General features: G+C 40.6%; 1 protein-coding gene across 7 annotated transcripts in view; it reads right to left on the bottom strand.

Moving 5' to 3' along the window:
- Nucleotides 1-10,065: 10,065 nt before the first annotated feature.
- Nucleotides 10,066-26,036, bottom strand: part of SOCS5 (suppressor of cytokine signaling 5) — a 94,101-nt gene continuing 78,130 nt past the window's right edge. For 5 of the 7 annotated variants that reach the window (XM_056357303.1, XM_056357304.1, XM_056357305.1 and 2 more), the window contains 2 exons: nt 20,491-20,582; nt 10,066-18,070 (listed from right to left, as the gene is read on the bottom strand). In XM_056357303.1, coding sequence (XP_056213278.1) covers nt 16,448-18,058 — 1,611 coding nt within the window. In that variant the 5' untranslated portion in view covers nt 18,059-18,070; nt 20,491-20,582 and the 3' untranslated portion in view covers nt 10,066-16,447. Of the gene's footprint in view, nt 18,071-20,490; nt 20,583-21,895; nt 21,976-26,036 lie in introns of all 7 variants that reach the window. The other 2 variants (XM_056357308.1, XM_056357309.1) reach the window with 2 other exon arrangements.

Below are 26,036 nucleotides of genomic sequence, written 5' to 3'. Positions count from 1 at the left end.
GGTCCAGGGTGACACTGGTGACTCACGCAGTGGCCTGTGTGTCACAAGCACGTTTGCCCACTGTACTCTGGGGTGAGATCACCGCGTGTGCCCTTCACCGGCAAGCAGCTGCTCCTCAGGGACAGCCCGCTCCTCTGCGTCCCTGGCTCCGGCTTGGCAGCACGCAATGTAGGACATGCCTATGCAAACTCCAGGAGAACCATCTAAAGTGGTCACAACAGCTGCCTGACCAGAAGGGGACTTCTGAACAACAGAGCAGAGCATATTCAGGAGTATTTCAGAACCACCTCTTTTAAGAGGGATTTGAACCTAAGCGATGTTTTTGGACAGTGACTCATGGTGCCCAGTGCACAGCTGGAGCAGGACTGCACACACAATTACAGTTATTAAGTCAGCCAGCTATAAAAAACCGCCGCTTCAAAGTGGGATCTGAGAAACCACAATTATTTCCCGTTCAAACTGTAGAAGAAAAATGTGGTATTTTTTGGTACCGGCATGCAGCAGTGTTTGCAACAGCTGTATGTGTTCAGCTGAAAGGGAAATCATGTTTTCTGACAAATTTAGTTTCTGATATTAGAAGTCTGGTCAGTACAAGAAGATCCATCAGCCATGAAACATGTGTGTTACAGATGCAGCTCTCAGTCCCTGGCTGTCAGGGCAGGCTTTGGACCAATGATGTTGTCATGCTAAAGTACCATGTAGCAAACCCTGGTGTCATCTGTCCCCTCCTTCCTAATTTACAGAGAGAACGAAACTCACGGATGGAATTATAACTTTCTAAAGAGCAAAATAAATCCGTAAAACTTGGGAACAGCAAAAAATTTGAGGAAAATAACCACTGAAGTAAACTCTCATAACCAAGCAGAGAGAACATTTGACAGAAACTGTGGCTTCAGACTCCCAAGACAGAGAGAAGCAAAGTGAAGCACACAGCCTTGTGCTGGGCTCGTTCCCGACATGCACCTGAGGAACTCCTTGGATGAGGATGGCATGAAATCTTATGGCAGGATGAGCACTCAGAGGCTTTCCAGCAAGCACACCGGAGGAGACAGCTGTCTTGTGACCACTCCATGGATCAGCGAGAACTGTCAGTCCAGAGGAGACATCAAGGGAGACAATTAAGAGCAAGGAGTGATTACATCCAATGTCCTTGGGCCAGCTAAGCCACAGTGCCCCTTGTCCAGTTGGTAACTGCCCCAACACTTTGGGATTTAGCAGTTTTAAACAGTCAGTTAAGCTGAGGTGGGGCAGGGAGGAATAGCCTGAAATAACAGCTGTGTGCGTGTGCTGCTCTCCAGCTTCCTCTGACGGCAAAATGACATCTTTTGGAGGGCTTACTACTGCTTCTACTAGCTCAACACCCGAGCTAGGTACAACAGCTACAGAGCTGGGCCTTCTCCCATCAGATCTGTTCAGAATGTGATTTTGCCTTGCTGGAATCACATACCCAACAGGCAAAGAAAACTTGAAGCTCTGAGACAGGCTGTCCCAAGGTGCCCACAGCGGGGCTTTCCTCAGGCTCCTAGCATCCTGGTAACAGGCTGACTTCGCTGGAGCCGTACACCCTGCGCTCACTCGGCACTCCCCAGCTTCTGTTAAGGTTTCTCAAAGAAGCTCAAGCGTGTGGGCATTTGAGTTATCTCTGAATTTAGAAAAAAGCTGTTGTCGGCATTCAGCTCGTGTAGCCACCGTAACAGGGACAACAGCAACCCTACAACAATACTTTATCTCTGCTTATCCCCACACTTAGCAGAGCATTTTCTCCTCCACCTCAAATCAGCCAGCACATGTCTAAGAGTAGCTTTTAGTTTAACCAGCCAGATCCTGCTCTTTAAATATCAAGCCTGGAGACAAGTATCATTTTTATGTGACTAATTCAGTATTTTCAGGCCTCCCTGGCTTTAGGAGAGACTTTAAAAATCTGCAAATGCTGCAGAATGCTTTAAAAAAGAATTTAAAAACCCTCAGACCTGAAAAAAAACACACTATGGGGGCTTTGTGTCCTCAGAAGTAATCAGGTTAGATCAGTAGACTCCATTGTCACAAACAAAACTCCACGTAAAGATGACACATATCTAGACCTATCTCTAACTCTGATAACAGAAACACTGGGGTTTTTCTTTACCTTTTACAATACAAGACACTACAGTACTCTCACTAGTTTTAATGTGTCTTTTCACAGATTAAACTTTTCAGGTGTTGCCATTAAGGGAAATTACTGTTTCATGTAATAAATGGTATTTAAGAATAGGAGATTCCATCTTAAATTGCATAGTCCCATTATGAACAGGAATGGGGCTATGCCCCAGTTTGCAGTGTAAAGCTCTAATGCCATAGCTATTAATTTATAATTTTAAAAACAGGTTCTGAAAATTTCTCCTATCTGTTTAAAGTTTTTAGGCAAAGTAAATTCTATGAAACCTCAATTAAATAGATGCATTTAAAAAATCTCAAAACACCACCACCACAACCACCAGCAAGCTTCATCACCATAAAGGCAGGTCTATTCTCTTTAAATTTCAACAACTGTGATATGAAAGAAAAGGCAGTGTCTTATGCTGTTTGTCTCCATGCCAGCTTCAAAAAAAAAAAAATAATTTCCAAGTTAGTTTTTAAATGTCTATATTTTTAGCCATAATTATACACACAAAGCACAGAGACACATAGGACCTCACTCAAGTGATGACACATGTAGGTGAATTACTGTGCTTCGTGTTTGCGTGACCTGTTTTAATCATCTTTGTCAGGTCGAAGAGCCTTTCTGTTGCACAAGTGATTGCTGGGATCATGATCAAAACTCTTTGGGCTGTGTCCCGAGGGATAAATTTATACAATGAACAATTATCTACAACATCCCCGGCAGCTGGTTTCACTTGCTGGAAGACAGCAGCCCAATCCTTTGGCCATCGCAACACCGTAACAGGGTGAGTTGAGCATGAGGTCTTTGCTGTGGCCACGTATGACTGCTTTTGACAAGCATGCTACAGGATCACCACGCGTGTCATGCTAAAAGTCTGCTTGACTGTAAATAGCCATGGAACACCTGGGAGCAGCAGGGAACGTCAGTGCGCAATCCCAGCCCATTTACTGAGGACACAGAGCGAGCTGAGTCAGCCCATAACGTGATACTAGGACAGAGGATGAGCACACAGGCAGCGTAACAGGCCACCGAGGAGCACTGGGTGCCAAGCCAGATGTGGTAAGCAAGGAACAGTGGAGGCTCAAGCTTTCCTCCAGCAAATGCACAAGAAATCTCTTATTTGGGCGAGTGACCTAATGCTAACAGGGAACAGAGCACAGCTGTGTTCCCCAAGGACTGTGGCCTCACAGGGAGGGTCCGGGACAGCACGTCCCTGCTGTGGGACATTGTGAGGACAGAGGTGAGCACACCCCACCCGTGGCCACCTTCCCCACGTCACAGCTCCCGTGCAAACAGCACACAGAGCTCAAAAGCTGCAATAATTTGACAGGCTGCCTGGGGAGCTGGGGCTGTGGGTGCACCCCAGAAGGTAAGCCAGGGACACCTCACAGCCCCACAGGCAGGCAGCACTGCATAACCCAGCCCACCCTTTCCGAGTCAAGTTACCCAAGTTCCCAAAATAAGTCCATGCCCCCCATCAAGCTTTCCCTTAAGTCCCTGTTGTAAACTCATACTAATATCTCATCTCAAACAGCAGCATTTAATCACTGTAGAATAAACCAATTAAATCAAGACAATACACAAATAATTAAAACTTGCAGCTTCAAACCCCATCTTTCTAGATCTAAAAGCTACCCTTCAGAAAACTGCAGGTGACATGCTGGTGCAGGTCTGGTTGGCAGTGCCAGAATCTTATACGACTCAGAACAAACCCCAGTCCTGTCATTTTCCCCCCAGGTTCCAATACCTATTGACCCATCACGCACATGCTGAGCACATTGTCTGACATGTTTGCAGACCAACAACAACTGCACAGTAATTTCTGGGAGGGGTGAAGCTGGAGGTATATACATATATATATATATATACACACACATATATATGCACAAGTACATTACATTAAGTAACCTGTAGAAGATGCAGCTTTAGAAGGTCATTTTGTACATGAAACCTTTGTAAGAAAATTTTAAACTCCTTTTGCATCTTTATTGATTAGTTAAAAAAGCTTTAAGTGAAGGCATTTGGTTAAAGTTTTCCAGACTCTTCCTCATCTGTGCAAAGAGATTGGTTTGGCACAGAAAAGCATCCTCTCAAGTATGACTTCAGTAAGCTTGAACTTTTTCAGAAAATTAATCAATTAAAAGAAGTATAAACCTATCTGTTAAGGCACATATTTGCTACATCCTGGTTGAAAACTATCAGAGTACTCCTGCAACCAACTACATAATGCCCAGCAGCATGTGCTTTGCTTACCTTGTGTCTGGAGCAGATGTAGTGTATATATTTCCCCTCTCTTTAAAGGAACGCTGATTAAATGTATTTTCAGAACAAGTCACAGAAGTGTCATTCTTTCCAGGAGCAACATCCATTTCCACAGACTATTCACTTGGTAGATAACCCTGCTACCCCCTGAACCTGTGTAAACTACAAGGTGAGGTATTTTGCAGTCCTCAGGAGAGCAGCGAGCAGGGTACCATCCAGCTGAAACCACACCATACCTGAAAGCCCCACATCAGCACAATCCTCAGTGAAGACGCACCCACTGTTCCAGGTAGCTGCTTTCCTCACCCAGTCCATCCGAGTTGTCCAAGCTTTGGTGGGTGGTATTTTAACCACATGTCCTGGTTTTGGCTGGGATAGAGTTAATTTTCTTCTCAGTTGGTACAATGCTGTTTTTTGGATATAGTATGAGAATGATGTTGTTAACACACTGATGTTTTAGTTGTTGCTAGGTAGCGTTTATACTAAGTCAAGGACTTTTCAGCTTCTCAGTCCCTGCCAGCAAGGAGGCTGGAGGGGCACAAGAACTAGGGAGGGGACACAGCCAGGACAGCTGACCCCAACTGGCCAAAGGGAACGTCATGCTCAGTATACATAAACTGGGGGGGGCTGGCCAGAGCCAGGGACTGGCTGGGCATCGGCCAGCGGGTGGTGAGCAGTTGTATTGTACATCACTTTTCTTTTTCCCTTTTGGGTTTTATTCCTCTCTCTCTCTCCCCTCTTTTCATTACAATTGTTAATATTATTTCAATTATTAAATTGTTCTTATCCCAGCCCACAAGTTTTATCTTTTTCCTGATTCTCCTCCCCATCCCACTGGGGGTGGGCGGGGAGAGCGAGCGAGCAGCTGTGTGGTATTTAGTTGCTGGCTGGGGTTAAACCACAACACCATATTTAATATTTCCATCCTCTTACTTTCGTTATAGGTGGCGTCACTACCAGCTCTTTGGTACCACAACCGTTAGATAAAATAGCTGAGCACTGGAATTCTGTTGTGGAAGGTCCTCCCAACCAGTTCCATCATGTTCAAATAGAAAACCAAAAGTTCCTCCATATCCAAGCTAAAATGGGACAATTCTGATACGCACATCTGCAGTTTTGGAAAAAAGAGAGTAATTAGCACAATGAAACTCACCTCACTGGAAAGTTAAGCAAGTGCAAAAGGTAATTTTGTCAAGACGGCAATGAAGGGGGGGGGGGGGGGGGGGGATGGGGAGGCAGCTGTAAGGACATGTACCACTCACCATTTTCATCAGTTTGACAACCATCAGAATGGCTGCCATGGGCTCAGCGATCTAATCTTCATGGATGTCTAACCGGTTTAAATGTTCCCTATGGAAAGATATTTTTAAATAACGTAGGGAGAGGAAAATTACAAGAGAATGAAGGGAAGTCCTTAACGTTTCCAATTGTTGCAGGATGAAGGAGAAAAACAGTGTCTACAGCTGCCTTTGCTGCTCAGACAAACTTTTAACTGAGCAGCTCAGACAGCAAACAGCATGCCAGAACGAAAGGGGAGGAACGTGTCCCTGGGGAAAAGGGATGACTAAACTTCAAGCAGAGAATCTAATTACTTGGCTTTGGCATTCATTCCTACTGTTAATTAGGGTATCTCCCAACAGGAAAGCACAGCCACAATTTAACACTGAGGACCGTACGACTCACGGACCGAGGGCAATGAATGGAGCTTCGAGCGGAGATGCCGAGATGCAGATTTAAACACGTGTGAGCAGGTCTGAAGCGTTGCATTGATCAGCACCTGCTTGATCAATGTTACTGATCAGTAAATTGCTTAGTTATTTTTGACAAAACTTGCTGTAGCAAAACAAAGAAAGAATAAGCTATTACCAACTCAAGTTACAAAGCACATGATAAGACATTGTCTTGAGAAAAGGAAGAGCACCCCTTTGAAATGACCCAAAGGGGACAATAATAGTGCAGAAATTCTCCCCATGCTGCTGGGAATGCAAACCGCTCAGGATATGGCTGCAGAGACGACGTCTCCGTACTCTAGGAAAGGCAGCCTGAGGAAAGCCCTTTTCAATTACTCTTAACCAAGGCAGCTGGGCAGAATCCATCTTGCACATGACAGGGGGGACGTCAGAACTGGCCCCATTAGGACACAGGGATCTGGTCCACAGGCTCACTCAGGCGGGAACCGAGCCAGATTTTCTCCTGTGAGCCTGAGACTTCTGGAGGGTAGTAACACAGGGGATGGAAAGCAGGGCAGCTCACTAGATCCATTCCCCGCCTGGTCTGAGGCGGGGACCGAGGGGCTCTCTCTTTCCACTTACAATAGGTCTCCCCAGGAAGCAATGGGAGGCTGAGCCACATTCAGAGCCTCAGACCATCTTAAGCTGTTTCATGAGGTGGCATTCATCCCGAGAGAAGCACAAGGATTAGAAATGGGACCTTCATTAAAATGTCTGAACTGCCAGAAGCCAGGACCTAGGGCAAGCTCTGGAGGGCACGAATGTCTACGAAGTACATAGCGCAGTATGCAATGACCGGCTGGAAAGTGACTTCCGAGGCATCTACCAAGAGCCGCAGCCAAGCAGTGTTTCAGGGCACTACTCAACTTTTCTGGGCAACTGTATCTCTGGAGCTGGTGCCAGTCTGAAATTCCTGTGAGAGGTACCAGACACCTGAGAAATTCAGAAGGTCTTGAAGCAATACAGATACCAGTCTTGGAAATAGTTCTTTTGAAGTTTGTGCTGCAATTATTTACAAGTACCTTTCCCCCTGCTTTTCCTTTCCCCTCCCATGTAAAAAAAAAATCTAGCTGAGGTGACCCAGCATAAGGATTAAGAGTCCTTGCAGCATGGAATCAAGATGGAGCTAACGTCTACCAGAAAAAACAACTGAAAGCTGTTGATGCTTCTTGCAAACTCTTGGCTTTAAAATAAAATTCTACTCACAGAATGCTTCCCACCATTTTTTTCCTGAACACCATAAACACTGGCAGTACTCATCTGACGGTCATCAGTGGCTCCGGCACATCTGGAACAGCTTGAAGCCACAGCCTTTATGCAAAGTCATGCCCACAGAGACAAGCAAGCAAATTCTCGGTTACAAAGAAAAAGTTGATAGCTCTGGCTCAACTGGACAGTTAGAAGAACAAGGGTGAAAGTGTCCTCCAACCAAGAGTACACAACTCGTGCACCAGACTGGGGAGGAGGGAAGGAGAGCACCCTTACATACATTGCTCGGGCAGGAAGTATTTAGCTTCAGTATCAGCCATCCGCACACCCAACAGTATGAACCGCTTGAGGAAAAAGTCTGGCTTTTCTCTTCTTGGCACAAAATGAAACTGAAGACAAACGGTGCTTCTGTATACAGAACGATAACAATCTCAGCAATTCTTTGGCTCATGCCAGGAAATTCTCCTCGCACACTGCGCCCAGGTTATCAGCCTTATCAGATTGGATGCAAAAAGGAACATGACAGGTGTGAGGAGGCGAAAACCCCCGGTCTCCACAACACAGCTTGCAAAGAGAAAACAACACTTTACACAGGGAAAACCCAAACTACGGCTCGAGGAACGGCTGGGTTAGGAAACAAAGGGCACATGGCACTCAGCACCCTACATGCCTGTGTGTTGTACATACCGTGTCAGTTACCACTTAGGTAAAAACACTGAATTACAAATACTGAGAGTGGACACATACCTACCTCAGCTCTGCTGCTCAGTGAAGGGCGTCAGGAATTCCCAAATAATGCAGACCAGTTCTTCTCTTATGCTGCTCATCACCAGAGTACGAGCTACCTCACAAATGAATCAAGTATCCTCGTTCTTCTCTCACTAAAGGGAAATCCAAGCTAGTGAGCAGCAACACATCCAACTCACCCCACATCTAGCACATCTGATTCCAAGCAGCTGTTTGTGACCTTAAAGTCTGTGTCCCACTCTTAAAACTGAGATGAATTTACGTATTTCCCCTAACAGATGAGAGCTACAACTAACACTATTCTGAAGATTAGAGACCCCATATAAACACCAATTTTAATTAGTTTTGGTAAGTTTTAAGAGGAGACTTATGAAAGCCCTTAGTGAAGGTTTACAAACCTTGACTTCCCAGAGGCCACGGGACACCTGATGAGAGAGAGTGAAGTGAGAACAGTCTCGCCAGCAGGTCATGCCGGCGTTATTTCACCCACACCTGAGCTACTTCATAGACTGTTGGGAAGCTCAGACGTGGAACCATACAAATGCTCCTCACACCACCAGCTGCTTCAGAGGTGAAGTGACACCACAAACCCTTCTTAAGGATTCATTTGTCCAGGTCCCCTGGGTTCAGTGGCAGTAACGTTGCTTCAGGAATCTCTACTGTGCAGAAAGCTCTTGTGTTGCTTCTCAGCATTTGATCTGCGTAACCAAAGAAACGCTCATGCAGACAATAAGACGACCAACACATATTCCCTTCTGCACAACTTGCACTGGTGTAGTCATCCATGTTCATTCTAGCGCCTTTCCTATATTCTATATACCTATACATTCTATTCTAGATACTCACGTACTTTTGACATCCTGAGAAGTCACAGCACAAAACAGCTTTCCCAGACTCCTGAAATCCCTCCTCTAGGGAAAATGACAGAAGAGACTGATTCTAGACATCTCAGCTTCAGGCCACCTGGTGTTCTGAAACTCAAAACATCACCGTGCCTACATCTTCCTTACCTAAATGTTCAAAATACTTAATGATATAATATCACGAATAACAATCTCTGCCAAAAGTTTAACAGATTTAGAGCTTCATATTTCAAACACACTACAATAGGTAAGTTAATTCCCATGACTTTCACTTATAAATCAATTATGGATTTATTTCAGCCAAGTTTAAGACAATTAACCTTTTGCATATTTCAATGAAGCTACAACTACAAAGGCAATTTCTACATAAAACAGCCCCAAACCCCAGTTTTGTTCTCAGTGTTTTGGTTTTCTATTATCTCACTAGTGATGAGAGACAGAGACTCCAAGCAGCCTGGACTGAATTTATTTTTTAGGAGCAACGCTCTACAAGATATATAATTAACAAATTAAAAAGCCCGAAATAGTTCCACAGAGCAGCCCACACCACTTTTTCAGCTTGTCACACACGACAACAGGCTGTTGTCGTGCCCAGCTATAACCCCTCACCAGCAGCATTTTGTCCAGTTTTCATAATCTATGAGTTTGCGCCAATTTGCTTCAGGAGTAGCTCCCACCAGGCACAAAGGAAAAACTCTCAGCTCGCAGGATGACAGCTACGCCTGCTCCCTAGCTGGCGCTCACGGCAGCTGTGCTTCAGAATACACATGTGCATGTCACAGAAACATGTATCCAGCCCACAACTGGGGAGAAAACCCCTTCGAGATTTAAGTGAAAACTTGATAAATTAAGAGCTTTCTGGAACTTCAGAGTATAAAACTCCTGAAGATTATAATTATCAGTCTCTGGGTCTCTTCGCTCAGGTTTTTTTAGATGTAACAGTGGACTGGGATAAACATGAGTTACTGATTATTTTGATCTAACTACTTATCCCTTTGACATGTATGATAACTAAACATTAGTAAAAATGTGTATTTACAGTATAGAGTTTAAAACAAACTCATTAAACCCACAGCTTTTTGCTCCCAAACAAATATAAAAAGAAAACAGTATGGTAGTTTATACCCCATTTATTAAGACAGAGTAATCTATTACTTAATACACCGGTTGGGTAGCCATAAATCACATTATTTTCTTACTATATTAAGATGCAAGACAGTTTGGCAACCAGACAACAAAGACAAATTAGGCAGGGTGGAGAAACATTTAAGCTGTAGCGGGTTAAAAAAACATCTAAGCTAAGGAGACCTAAACCAGCGCAGTTATACAAGGTGCTGGCATCGGGTGACGCTTGGCACGACACACTTGCCAGCCAGCTCCTCGAGTGCCCGGCGGGCCTGCCAGGGCCCCTTCAACTGGAATGTCAGGAAAAGGTCCAGGGACCGTCTGGGTGCCGCTTTTTTGGACACCTACCAAAGAGCGCATCATCAAAAGCTACAGTTTTTCTGTGCAGCGATCGCATAGTTTCTTGTAAGAATGAAGGCTTCTGGTAAGAAAGTTTATAGTGCAATCTGAATTAATTTGTGCCCACAGTGTCATTATTCATTCTCCCCAAACAGTTTAAATATAATCGTGTAGGTATTTGCTATCTCTGTAAAGATATTACAAAGTAGTGCTTATACAGTTCGTGACTACATAGATTCAATTTTAATAAATACATCTCTTCATGCTTTTGCAAAACTACACGTACGAAAGCAAGAAGTGACAAAGCAGCCAAATACTTTTCTATCATCCAACAGTTACTAAAATTCCCAGGGCTCTAAGAAGTTAATACACCTTATCGCACAGGAAGCACACCCCATGTTCAACTGAACAGCTGCTCACAGAAGAACAAAACCTAATTCTGCTTCCTGTTTGCCAACTCCTGCTGAGAAATAAGAGGTTGCTTTACTCCAGACAAGCAAGTTCAGATATGTTTTTGCTTGTCAGTGTAGCTGTGTGCTTAATAAGGAGATCTGAAACATTAGCTATATCACACTTACACAATTATGTTATTTTTTTCCTACTGAAGACAGGAGAAAAAAAAAAAAAAAAAAAAAGGTCAAGCACCAGGAGCTTCAGCTCATAAATACATTTTGTTGGTACCTAAGAAACTTAGCTGGTAACAGCTGTAGCTTCAAATTTACAAAGTGAACATTTATTCAAATTGAAAAGCATATACATGACAGTTACCTTGATAACAACAGATTTCAAGATGGTTAAAATCCTATTGAAATAGAAGTTTTGTAAATGGAATATTTTATGAAAAGAAGAGATGGCAATGCTTCATTGAAATAACAGATTGAAAATTTGCTTCTTGTACGATTCTTGCAAATCAGTATGGCAACATGCAAGCAAATTAAGTGAAAGCACCAGATTTATTTTCAGTCTTTAAATGATTGTAAGGTTAAAGTCATCAAGAGGTGAGCTTTTTTCTTTTACAGAGTCTTGATTTAAGACATAGTGAGAGCGGGGAAACTTCTTAAGAAGCACCTTCAAGAGATTCTCACCTCATTGCACAACACTTTATGCATCTTGCTGTGAAAACATCAAGACTTCTTCTTTTCAAAGCCCTTATGGGTAGAATTTTCAATTAACAATGAAAAAAAGCTTAAAATTCAGACATACTAAGTCAACCACATTTGGCAGACAACCCATGGTCAAGCTAAATGATTCTTTGTACATCAATATTGCAAAAAGGGGGAACAGTTAGCAGTGTTACACCATGCTTTGCAAGAGTTAACACTTAAAAATCCACTGATTTCTGTCTATTGTAAGACCTTTTAAAAAGCAACTACGAACAAAAATGTCTCCTTTGGTCACAGTCAGGAGACAACTGCTCAGGCAAGTGTGGCAATAGCAGGAAAACACACACCAATCAACTGGCTGTAATATATAAATAAAGCTGAAGATACAAATAAAATAGTCCTTTTATTTGCAATGCATGCCACGCACAAAGTTAGAGAGAATTTTTAGAATTCCAATATATTAATGCTCACCATATTGGTGTACTTCAGGTAGCTTCAAAAAAAGACAATGAACACACACATGCTTGGAGGCATCTTATTAACATATACATATGGACTACATAGGTTCTTGCAGCCTAAGGTTTGGCACATACATTTCACAACAACATTTTAGGAAAACGAGACTCAAAAAGTGCTTTCATAATTTTAAATGTGAACGGTTTAAAAAGGAGACAAATATTGTTATTTTAGAAAGAATCACAGAAGATTCAGTTCATATTTTTCCATTAAATACTGTATTTCAAGATAGCTTTGAAAAACAAAGAACCATGCTCCCCACAGATTCATCTGGTACTCAGCAACTTCTGACTTGACAGCTTCAGCCTTATGTGCAACTTTGCAGCAGAGACAAGCTTTAAAGCATTCTGCAAATATTTTGGCTTGCACATGGAGACTAAAGCAAACTGGTTTCGTATCACAGAAACTCAGAATCTTTGCTTGTTTTCAAGTAGTGCAGAACCTTGAAGTTAAATACGGACTTAAGGATGTGACTGACTGCCAGGATGACATCTAGCAAAGGCTTGAATTCATCTTATCAAACACTAAGGATACACAGACAGGTCTTCCAAAGACTACATGCTCCTGATTTAAAGACTATTGTTTTGTAAGCAACAAGTCTTCAAATACACACAAAATTTAAAACACATAAATGCAAAACATGGCTTTGTAACTTATTTTAAGGGAAGTTTCATTCTGACAAGTAAATTATCTGGACAAGTGTCTATATGTCCTTAAAAGTATTTTCAGAAGAGTAATGCCTTTAAAACGGATAAAAAACCCCAACCCGCAGACCCTCATATATAGTCAAAATATAGTATAGTTATTTCTCTCCAATTCCATGGGGACATAAAATAGATTACTAAAAAGTTTTGGAATTAAAAAAATTAGGGCATTAAATCCAATTCTGTTCTACAATGATCAAGTTAAGAGTAAAAAACCGCTATGTGCTGTATGTTAATGCATTAATTACATTGTTTTATTTACACAATAATTTTCCAACATTAGATAACACGTTCTATGGAAATTACTTTTATTTCCATATCTTTGTAAACTGGAGCTGACGCTGACTTTCTTGGTAAGATTTCTTGCAAAATACTCCTACCGAGTAAGCCCTTTCTATAGCCCTTTCTGCAGAAATGAGAATCACCTCGAAAGAACACTTTGCAAGACAGGCTCAAATACTTATCTGCTGTGTAACCAAATTAGATTGGAATCCTGTTAGCATACCTTACTACATCGAATCTTGTTGTTAAACAAAGATAAAAATCAGTGGTTTGTGCACAACTTTTGAAGACTACATGTGTAAAGGTTTTTCTAAACAAAACCAGGTTAAAAGTTAAAGCATACTCGCATACTCCTCAAACAGAAATGAGGAATCAACTGCATTTTCAACATACTAACATTTTAGTGCCTTTAGAACTGAAAAATGTATTCATGAGGAAATACACTGCAACTTGAGTGGCCAACACTCAAGTCTGTAATTTAAAAAGTGATAAAAACCACACTACCAAGTTATTCTGTATATTTCAGTGAAGCAAGGCTTTAAAAAGTTTTAGAGAAATAATCTTTTTTTTTTTTTTTTTTTTTTTTTTTGGAGTGCTTTAAGGGAGCAATAAATCCTCTCCATAAAGATTATTTACACAAATGCAAGAGCAAACCTTCTGAGATAAGGGTTTGGGGTTTTTATTTTTTAAGATTCCACCACATGATAAAAAAATTAAATGAATGTGTATTCCTGAACACATTGATAATGTCACAATTAGAATCTCATGGGCTAGTTTATGACAAGCAACTGCAACATGTGTAAACAAAAAACAGGTCCCTACATTGGGACAAAGCTTGGTTGCGGGTTGACTGTATGATACTAATATTGAAAGCAATATCTAAAAGTAAACTCATCTGGAATTCAGATCCAACAGAGGGAACAGTGAGAATGACACAGTGAAGGTACACTTAGGTGTGATTTCATGCTGGTGACTTTTTTTTTTTCCCCTCCCTCTTTTTATGCTTAGAGCAGATTTTAAGCCAGGAGTTGCATATCCAATGACACACATACAGTTCAAAACTTAAGTGACCATTAGCACATTTGTACACATACTTACACAAACTTAGTATTTACATATTCTAAACAAAGTTCCATTTTAACAGTTGAAGTCTTTTAACACATGAAAGAAGATAAGCTACTACAAAGAATGCATAATGGGATCACAATTTTTCCACAAGCATATAAACACATGTTTTAAAGTGCTTTCTGGGTGCTTCAGATTAACTCCTTGCAGTATGAGCTTCTACATAGTGCTGTTCCAGTCATTACAAAATTATTTAAATCATTCCCCTTCAGGTGCATTGTGAGTTCAAGAAAAAATGATGACACTGGTGATGTAAAAGTTTTAAGCTCTACCAACATAAATGTATACATTACTTAAGTTCAGATGAAGTTGTCAAATACTTTGGTTTATCATAGCTTGGGATAAATATTTGATAGAACAGAAATTGCACCTCTCCACTCTAAGTTTTTTTACTAAAAAAAAATACCCCAACATAAATTGACAGTATTCTTTGGTAAAAACAGGACATTTGGCCAGTTTGTGTGTACATCTAATTTATTAAAATAGTCTAAAAGTGAACAAATGCCACTGCTGTACTGTCAATTTACAGGAATAGCCATTCCTTACTCAGTGGGGAGTATCAAAACATTAAGCTTAGCAGTTAGCTATGTAACAAGCTGAAACACCTTCAGCAACCATTAAAGGGGATCAATAATGTTTTAGAATACTTTTTGCTTAACATTTATCCTTTACATTACAAAAACTGTGAAATGCTCTATGCCTGCAGACAGGTCCATTACTTTGCCGTGACTACAGAAACATTACTCAATGGTGTACACTTAGGTTTCTGGTAAGCATGTAACAAAACCCAGAAACATGATGTGCTGACCAACCAATATTCAATGGCACAGTATTTGTGCATCACCTATACTAAGTACTAAGAAAAGCCTATTAAAAATTCAGTTAACTGCTACAAGTTACGTGAATATATAAAAACAGAGCAGATATACAAGTATAACACTGAACGGACTGTACTTTATTAGCACAAAAAGCCAGAACAAGGCACAGCAAGCAGAAAAATACATCAATAGAAGGGTTAGTGTAGCATACAAGAATAACGTTTATTGTACTTGCAGCCAAAACGTTCCCTACCTCGCACAGGTCACTGCCATAGAGAAGTAATAACACACTGTAGCAGCTGGTAAAGAAACTAGGGAGCACTCCTAATTGGTACAAAACATTAAAAGGGGTCAGGGCATTCCAATAAATTTTTTAGTGCAAAAATGTCTAAGACAGAACTATTTTAAGTTCCATCTCCGATTAAATAAGCAAACAGAACTCAGAATCTTGTTTCCAAGTAACCTGTTGAAACTATAATCAGTGCATATTACTTTAAAACATGGAAAGATATTTACAAATAAAGTGTAACAGTACCTTTGAAACCTGACATCTATTTCAGATATGTCAGATTTTGTATTCTGATTATAATAATTCAGTCACTTGTCATTTTCTCCACAAAAATATCAGATGTCTTTAAATAATCAAACATATTTTTTCCTCTTCACTATTACCTTCCATTGTAAGTTGCTAGCAGTCAGGCCAGCAAATTCTGTTCAGAAAAAAAAAAAGCGCAACCTTTTGTTCCATGGCAATAATCTAATCCCGTGTCCTGCCACTGAATCAGTAATTCACACTGGAAGGTATTTTAACTGTCCAGGACAGTATTACTTTTGCTAACAATGCCACTTAAATCTCCAAGTGTTTAAAACAGAATTACAGTACTGAGCAGGCATATTCAAGTCTTAACGATTAAGAAACCTTATACACTGAGAAAAGCTTGATTCATCTGTTAGCATCAAAGCTCCATTACCTCTTAATGGACTGCTGCTAATGAACTGCTCTTCATTAAAAGAAAATACTCTCATTCACTAGTATTTGGAAACTTGTTTGTGAGCTAAATTAGTACTTTGAGTAGTGGAAAGTTTTAAAGAAGATAATTTTAAAAAAATACTTCAGTTATTAGCAAAAATGCTCCTCTAATAAAGCCTTTCTTTATTAGCATTACATGAATGCCCCATGGAAAATGCCTCATAGTTTCTTCATCCAATTACTACAGCTATAAAAGGGAAACAAAATATTTAGAAATTAGCAAAAATATTTTCATTAGGCCTTAATGAAAAACGTGCAGAATTGTGTCTGCTTATTGTTTCCAAGAGGCATCACAACTTAGTTGGATTAACAGCAGGCAGCATCTGACAGGATACTAACACTCAGCTTAAATAGGATATTGCAGAAAAGCCAGATGTTGTTGGTGCGCTCGCTGCAGTTAAACCGTAACACACACACAAAAAAGCGTATTCTAGAAGCTTATTCTGATTTCCGTTTACTTTGTTTTTATAGGTTCCCGCTCCAGCCATCGCACCCTGACTTTTTGTTTATAGTGATACTCCTTTAGAAAGTCTTGTAACATTGAGGGTAGAGGAAGGTCATCAATTCCATCATACGTAGTGCACCTGCAGATTACTGCCCGGCAGATATACTGCAGACTAAAGGGGAAAGTCCTGTTCAGAGATACAGTAAGTAACGGTTCAAAGAACATGCAAGAGCTAGGGTCTTTGTAGTGTTCCAGAAGCCCTGTAACAGTGGAGGAGTGAAAGACACAGGGATCGTGGGCATCGAAACTAAAGTTGTGATTCCACTGCTCAATGCGTGCATGTAGCGATCGGTTATAGCGACGGAAGCTCACAGAGAAGAGGTAGTCCTCTTGCGCAGAATCCCTGAGCAAAAAAGTGCCTTCGGGTTTACCCTCCAGAAGTGCTTCTGCTTCATAACGGTCCATCACACCCCAGTAACACGGGTTACCTGTGATCTGAAGTAAGTCTGGCACAAGGCAATGGATGTAATCAATTTGAGTATGCACTTTCCAAGCCCCCTGCCTGCTGATATGGCCATGGCTCTCTCCAGACATCTGACGCTGCTTCTGCCTGCGTGACTGCAGACAAAGTGTTGTTGTGTCCTCTTCAGAGTCACAGTTCCCTGGAGGTGTTATGTTTTTGTCCCCGGCCAGCTCAGTCATACCAGGGGCTAACTTTGGTCCCAGTTTATACAATGGATTTACCTGTGCTGTAGCTTCAAACGTATGTATTTGGGCATTGGGAGGGGGATCAACCCCTTCTTCAATACTAAGTCTACGTCGCTCTCTGAGCCTGTCTTCTTCGTCTTCTGTGGAGACCAAGGAAGGATCAAATGTGTCAAAAAATGTTGAATGAGGACTCACAGGCGCCGTGTGTTGTTTAATCAGATGCCACTTTTGAGCCAGATCTGAGCCTGCAGGAAAAGGGCATTTCTCAAGCATTAGTTCAGAGAGATGGATCTTTCTTTTGTTAGAAAACAGAGGTTTGGACTGTTTGCTGTAAGTCCGCATGGGAAAACACAGCCCAACGGTATCTTGCAGACGCTGTCGCAGAGAACGGCTGCCTACTGTCCTGTTTGATACGGCATCCATATCATGGACGGAGCTCACCCCATACCTCCTCTCCCTCCTCTGCAAACCACTTCGTGTTCTACCAAATCGTTTTTCAGTATCCAAGGAGCTCTGGGTTTTGGTAGAGCAGGAATGCTTCTTCTTCCCACCCCAAGGAGCATGCCGAGAATAAGAGTCCCTTCGAGCAAGTCTAGCTCCCGTGGTGACACACGAGTCATTTTCTTTCTCAATGCTTATTTCAACAATCTGAGGAATTTCTGTGACACAGTTTTGGTTCCGCCTTGCCGAATTCTTTGAAGGACTTAAACCTAATTGCAAAGCTATGTTTTCTCTCAAAGGGCTGCTGGGTTGTTGTTGAGCCAAATCAGTTATCTGGATAGCTTTCTCTTTAGCAGATGAGCAACTACTGGAGTTCACAACTACGTTTTCATTTTGGCTTCCACCCTCATGACTGAAGAGATTCTGGCACCTGTATTTGAAATTGTTCCACATCTTTCCCACTTTATCCATGGATTACGTTATCTAAATTCAAGAGGAAAAGAAATGTTAAAATAGATATATAGTTTAAAAAAATGAGGACACACCTTCAGTTATCAATTAAATTACGGACACAAGACAACTGTTAATTGAACACACCACATTTGAAAAAGTGCCCCAGCGTTTGTATGGTTACGTGGAAGTGACATGCATCACACCACCACTTCGGTTATTTAGAAAAATCACCATGAAGAAAATGTTTGGGAAATTACAAGCAGGCCTTCCCATTTTTCTGTAGGCACATATGTAGGTCTGCATAGTTGTATCTGATGGACAGGAAATATGCCATCTAAAACTCTTCGTTCTAGGAAGACTTTATAAGTCATATGTAAGGTATGACTCCCTGATAAGCTTCCAATAAGCAGCAATAAAACAGATCCTGAAAAAGAACTGTTCAAATCACTCCAAACTATGAAAGCTGTTAGTGAAATCCAAGAAGTGCACTGCAAACGTCCAGATACATCACTTAAAAGCAAAAGCTCTAGCTGCAGGTCAAATAAATTCCAAGCTTTAACTGACAAGATTAAAAAAATCAGCACAAAACCAGAAATTTAGGAGGAAAGCATTCTTAAATGAAGCAATCACTAAAAGACAAGGAAAGGCTGTAAGGTATCAGCAGAATTTTAACATTATAAAGTCTCCATTATATTAATAAAAGCCATACATATGAAACAAAAAAAAAAAACCCCAAACTGTCTGGTTTTATTACAGATATAAAAGAATGAAAGAGCCCAAGGAGCTGTTCTATCTTTAGTAAGAGCACTTAAAAAGAAAGCAGCTCCACAGCAGAAATTCAATGACAGTGAATCATGAAGATACAGTAAAAAGATAAAAATATTAGCAGTGTGTATTCTGCGACTACTTTATAAACCAAAATTGATAACTGGAACAAGACTGCCAAAAACACAGGACTGCCCTAGGACAGACAGAAACAGGCTAATTCCGTACTAAAAAAAAGTCAGGCAATGCCAAGCTAAATCAGGTCTAATTAAGTTCCGAGAGAAGTGCTAAACTTAAATGACTAAAACATGTCATCTTTATCTAACGTAACTCTTAATGGAAACTGCTTTGCTCTTTGGAAACCGTATTTTGAAGCAACAGTCCTGTTGCTGCAGTTGTTCTCTGTTCACAGCTAGGAAGGAATCAGCAGCAGTTACTGCATGCACCAAGTCTCATGAAATAATGTGGATGATAAACCAGTAAGCAATACTCTAGCAATCCAAACTAGAAATCCCTTAAGACAGAAGGACAGCTGTAAACCCATGACTTTATAGCAGAATCCACTGAGACCAGGGAGAGTCAGAGGTACAGCTTACATGAAAATCATGAAAGGACAGTGAATTGAAACACCTGTTACAGGAACAGAAAGCAAAAGGGGCTTTCTTCCCCACCCCCTCCTCAGATACTTCAGCAAACCTAACAAGCTAGGTATCTACATCCAATCCCATAAAATTAAACCTTAAGAATTTAGTGTGGATGCAGGGAGGTGGGGGGATAAGTGGGGAAATCAGGCCTTAACATTCTCTGGAGACTACCGGTACAAGCTACCTGGAACACAGTGCTACTGACAATCTGAGTAACACCCTAGTAGTTATTAAGGAGGGAGACACTTGCAGAGAAATCTTATACACAGAAGATGCTATAGAGTTCAGTGCATACGTAAAAGTGAAATTGTGTAATCACATGAGCAAGTGATGTCTTCCTGAACAAAAAAAATAAATCCTAAATCTGTTTTTCCTGGAGTTGTCTGGACCAAGCTGAGGGACCGGGGGAGTTCTAAGAGCAGCAGAACTAACAAAGTCAGCTCACGTACAGATTTGTAGAAACCATACACCCAGGTATCATGCCACGGCAATAACCATAGCTGTCTGCGGTGTCTCAGAATATCCACACTGACCAGGAGGCAGCGCATGATGTCTGGCTGCCAGCCTGTCAACACAGTGTCTATAAGGTTCACTTCTGCCCACTTTTCTCTCAAGTTGTACACTTCTTTCACTTCCTAGTCACAGAGATGTTGAACATTTTTGGGAAGGGAAAACGAAAAGAGAGTATATAATCCCCATTCCCTTGGGAAATCAGGCTAGAAACTGTACATATCTTTGTGACAATGAACTGGAATTACTTTTCTAACCAGTCATACACTATTTAGTGGTGTCTTTTATTCTAAGATTGCTTATTACTGCTCTTCCATTACGCTATTAGGTTAGAATGTCTTTAGACTGTTAGATAGCTGGAAAGTTCTCTACACTTGCCCAGAAAGATTCAAGAACATAAAAAACCAAACAAACCCCCCCACCCACAAAACCTCCATCATACTGGCTTGACAGACTGTAGTTTTCACAAGTTAAATTTAAGAGGTTAACTAGTTTTTGTCAAACTCAAGAGGATATAGATACCCTTCTTACCCAGAAAAGCATATGAGTCACTGTATCTTGTCTTGAGATTATACCTCAACATGAGCTTGCTAGATTCATTCTCCGAGTTGTGGACATGATTACTACAGAAAGAGAAAAATGGTATTTTTGTTAGTTGTTAGAATATATTTTAATTTAGATATTTACAACCAGTCACTGGTACTAATTACATATTAAATGTGTGCATGCAACCACCTGCTCATATATTTTTAATGCATATTAACAAAACCAAAAAGCTTCACAGAACTTTGTTTTTCATCCATTAACAACTCTTGCCAAATAGAGTCCAGGGGAGTACCCTCAAATGAAGCTTTTGAGGATCAAGAGCGAAGCCACAGCATTGGGATCGCTGAAGCGCCAGGCACAGCGGCCATACTCAGGCCTGTAACAGTGGTTTCCCCACATTTTGGTCTCAAGTCCAAAGCAGCGGTTCCCAAGCTGTGGCTGGCAGTGCTGTCTGATCACCTCATACTGCCTCTCCTCCTTGTTTCCAGCTGCTATATCACATCAAAAGGCAGCTAAAAATACACACTTTTCTAATATTACTTTTCCAGGTAAGCAACTGCTGTACTTGCCACAAGGATGTTATATGATTGTGAAGCAAGAGAAATATGAACCTTGATTCTAAAAACGGGAAAGTAAGTGGAATACAAGACAAGTTCTTTATTAAAAGAGTAGGTCAGCACTTTCCTAAAATAATCATCATTGTTTTTCAGAAATCCAAGAGGAGTTGAGGGATTTAGTATGCTCGTACCATTGTCAGAAATTTTAAAGTAACAGGACAGAGGAGAATAATTTGCTTCTCCACTCTAGAACCAAGCCCAGGACAGCACTAAGTGTTAACAGAAAACAGTGGGAACTCATGTTAAAGCTTTACAAGCACAACAGGAAGAAAAATATTCAAATAGGATGCATATTTACTGGAATGAAAAACTATGGGGTTGAGCAATCACTAGGTGAATATTAAAAGTTACTATTCCTAGGCAGAAACTCCAGACTAATGTCAGAAAAGTACTAAAAATTATGAGTTTCCATTCTCCTCTGGGAGCACTAAAATTGTTGAAACACTTTCAGTTAGGCCATACTACTAGTATTGAAAGATTCCATGAAAGTAACCTTTCCACAGAGCAACAGAGTTACAAGATCTCAGTACAAAACAAAGATTAAAGCAAAAGTAAATTTCTTTTGCAACGTTAATGTTTTACACCCATTTCTTTTTTCCCCGTTATGTTCCTAGGAAGTCTACAAAATGCAAGACAGTAAAATCTACTATAATTGCTTTAGAATAAGGCCTCAACAGAGCAAACGAAAGATAAAGCTGCTGGCATAAGGGCTATACAATTTTTAGAAGTGCCTTACTTAACACATTAGGTCATTCAGGCCTCGGGAGGCATACCTGCATTCCCAATGAAACCCACAATGCTGTATTCCTGGACACAGGTGGCAAAGGGGCTGCATGCTAACAATTTCAACTCACTAAAAATACAAAAAGGACATGGATGCTTATCTTGAAATGTCATGCTTAATCGTACTCCATTTTATACATCACTATTATTCCTCAGTTCTGTTCAGAAACGTGAACGCTACGTGCCGCCTATCACACCAGCATTGCCGGCCAGCTGACACAGCCTGCTGGACAAGTGGCCTGGTGGCTCCAGGAGGGAGCAGTTGCTTTGGGAACCATCCTTCACTAACGGAAAAGTTTATTGAATTTGGAGGACTGTCTCAAACCTCTCAACCTTGTGTTACACTAAAACTCAAGTCACTGGTAAAGTATTTAACATTCAATCTAGCAATTTTAAATTAATATAAATCAACATGCAACAGATGTGAGGTTTCCCAGATCTCTTGTGGCAGTGCTAAGGTTGACAAAATACAAATTACTTCGGAGCTGGCCCTAAGGCCATCCCCGTTTTACGAAGGAGCACTGCTAGCAGTTACTGTAGCTGAAACAGAAAATTTAATTCCACCAAAATCCACAAAGCAAATTCATCAATTAGTAGATTTTCTAAGAAAAAGTTATACTAATGTTCCTAAAACAATCTCTTTTCAAATAAAGATTACTTCTATCTACTTCAAACTGGCATAAGTTATCTTAAAGTAAAGTAGTAAGCACTCTTCAGGGATTACAGAAGCCAAGAGCACTAGTATTTTAACACTATATTCCCATTTGCAGTAAATTCAGAGACGTTCAAAGCCATGAAGTTTGTGTGAGTGTAGTTTTCAAGTATTCTGAGCATACAAATGATGAAACTACAAAGAGAGCTAGGAAAACCACTTACGCACTATGAATTAAATAAAGACAATAGTTACAACTTGTTTGTAATCCTGAAATACCCCACATATTAATAGATTACTGTGAAAACCTAGACCATGCTTTCCAGAAGTGTCACAAGATCTAGCCAGAACCTTCCTCCTGTGACTTCCTAGGAGGAATATACAAAACTAAGGCTGTGCTCTGTCCTAAAGACAATACACTTGTTTCACTCTCCTAGTGTTGCCCAATTTAAAAGTTAGTTGATATGGTAAATTATGTTCAAAATATTAACTCTTAAAAATGTATAAGCTTCACAAAAGCTGATAATGCACAATGCATGACCCTTTACAAAACAGGTGTAGTACGCTTATTTCAAAAACAAGACTTTACAAGATTCTTTGTTTTGGTGTTTCTATATGATGACAGCTTTAAAACATTGAAAGATAACAAGGACAAAACACTGAAGGAAAACAAAACCAGACAAAGCTTACAAGTCAAAAAACCCGGTAACCTGAAAGAGGGAAAGAGGCAAAAGTAACCAGTCTCTGCTCCTTGCACACTGTTTAGTTCAGTGCTAGCACCAGCACAGGCAAGCAGGCTAGCACATTCGGTGACACTGGTAGGCATCACCTTGGACCATGGAGGCAGAAGTAAAAGGAATTAAGGGAGTCTACACTTCTATTTGGGTTGTTCTTTACTTTAAAAAAAAAGACTCACTTAGCAGTGAGGAGAGACTCGATTATCAGAGACAGCTGCTTCCACTAAGGTATGCTCGCTGAAGAGGTTAACGTCTTACTTGCACATTGCCAAATGCCTGCTATAGGCTGCTGCTCCTCGGGATGCACTAACAAAGCTGCTCACATAAGCACTCCTCAACCTTATTCAGTCAAAATGAATAAGGTTGGCAAACACCTACCACTGAAAGCAACCCACTTGAGGAAGGAAGAAAGGGCAATACTAAGGATTACAAAGCAATTTCCTCCCTTCCATTACACATTCCAGAAATAATGAATTACTGCTGTAATACCAGAGACAACATTTCTTAAAAAACAAGGAATATGTTGGCTTAAGTAGAACCACACATTTTTCTACACATACACACACGCAAAAATGTGCTCACTGCAGACAGCTTGAAAAACTGAGTTGGAGGGCCGGGAGGAAGAGGTGGCTGCTATTTTTTTTTTTTTTTAACTAGAAAAGGTAAAGGGGCCAAGTGTCTCAAGTGTTCATGAAAGCCTTATTAGGGCAAAGCACTACTGTTTTTTTTTTCCTAGCAGGCTCTGATAATTTGGAAGCACAGTTGCGTTGAAAGATGAATCTGAAGGTCTGAACCCCCAAATCAAAACTCAAACCTGCCAAGAAGAGGTAAAAGATACTGAGCCATCATTCCAACAGCACACAAAATTGGCGTAAGTCAGCACTGCAACCAAAAAAAATGGCATCAGCCTCTTCCTGGCCACCTGTGCTGGTGCAGGAGGTGGTCTGTACACCATATGGCTGCTCAGTCAACCAGCTCAAGGAACTGATCCAGACTAAAATGAATTCTCAGAAAAAGTCTCGATCATTTACTCCATCTGGTTTATGACTCCTGTACAAACATTCATGTTAACACAAGGGAGGAGCAGATGAGGAGGGAGGAAGCAGCACCCAGGGCAAGAGTATTTCCTTCCACGGCAGCACTGGTTAGTTCTGCTCACAATATAAAGACCTTAGATGGCTACTTTGAAGAGAAACCTCAATCTGAAGCCTATATATTAACGAGCTGTGGAGCTCTGGCTGCAAAGAGAGAGATTAGGACTTTATATAAGCTACTGCTTTGAACGTTCATGTTGCAACTTCAGCCACTGAAATTGTTTACTTCAAAAATAAAATGCTGAGTTGGCTTGATGCATCCTGCTAAAATACAGGGACAGCTAAAAATTTCAAGGACTTAAGCCCGCAGACTGTCAAGTCAAAAACAGTAGTATTTTGCCATTGTTCCAACCTGAAAGTAAGTAGCAATCTCCTCCTCCTCAGTACAGATTCACAGTGAGCAAAAAACAGTTTTAGCTTTGATATCTGATGTTCTGCCAGTTTCTTTCCAAGCAACTACACATTGGTAACTTCAGTTCAACAATACCATTCCAAGATATTTCGAACAGTGGGACACATCCTTTTAGCCCCTTACTAGGTTTTGGGCTTCAAAAGAGGACAATGTCAGGACATGTGCTCACATGTTAGATTAGAAAATACTGTACAGTTGCCATCCATTTAGTTTCTTTTCAGAAAATTTTAAATCCCTGAAACAGAAAAATAATCAATGGAAGAACAGAACGTGAACTACAGTGAACCAAAAATAAAGAGACAGCTGTTTCTGAAGTACTCTTTTCCCTGTACTTACACAAGTCTAGTGGATAACAATACAACCATCATGAACAAAGCTACTATTTCTAATTATGTAAGCACCACAGAACTACACACAGCAAGTATAAGTTTCAGATATTAATATAGAAATAATGCTATACACATTACTGAGAACTCCACATACTGGTAGGTATGTATGGTAGAAGCTCTGCAAATTCAAGACAATGATGTATATTAAATAATTCCAACTAAAGACACACTGAAATCATTTAGGCAGTATCCTGATGGCCACTCATTATAACCTGTAAACCCACACAAGCAGCATTAAACAGAAGCAATTTCCTTAACATTACCTCCACACACCCTACGTAGGCAACTTATAACTTCACCTTAACATTTAAAAAAGTAAAAGAAAAAGCATTAAGTTAGCAAAGTAAGGTATCCGTGATGGAAACGAACTCTTGGTGACTCGCTGAAATAATGTTTTCTGTATTGCTATGTTTAACTCTCCTCAAACAGAAGCTGCCGATATACTTTTTTTAAATTCATGTGGGCAGAATAAATGGTTCCAGTCAGTGTTCCAGTTAAGTACAGCAGCCCTCGTGATGACCTCTGCAAAAGCCATAAGTACTCTGAAAAAAAGTTACGGAGCTCTTCCCTAACAGGGCAGAATTTGTTTCTACTTTTAAGAACACTAACAAAGCATATCCTTCACCATCAAGTTCTAAAACATCAATAGGTTTCAAATTGATATAATGGTTATTCATATGTAATTCCTGGGAGTTCCAAGTTAAGGAAAAACATACCTTAATAGCTACGCCTCACTAAAAGCAAAGGAAATTGGAAGCAAAGTTGAAAAGACGAGTCAATCATATCCCACATCCTTGACTAACTCAGTAGAAACATCCAATTTAAGATATTTTGTAAACAGAGCATT

This window comes from Falco biarmicus, chromosome 12, assembly GCF_023638135.1.
Source record: "Falco biarmicus isolate bFalBia1 chromosome 12, bFalBia1.pri, whole genome shotgun sequence".
In the NCBI taxonomy this organism is placed as follows: Eukaryota; Metazoa; Chordata; class Aves; order Falconiformes; family Falconidae; genus Falco; species Falco biarmicus.
Note: the sequence above shows the minus strand (reverse complement) of the source record. Positions and strands in the feature narration are given on the sequence as shown.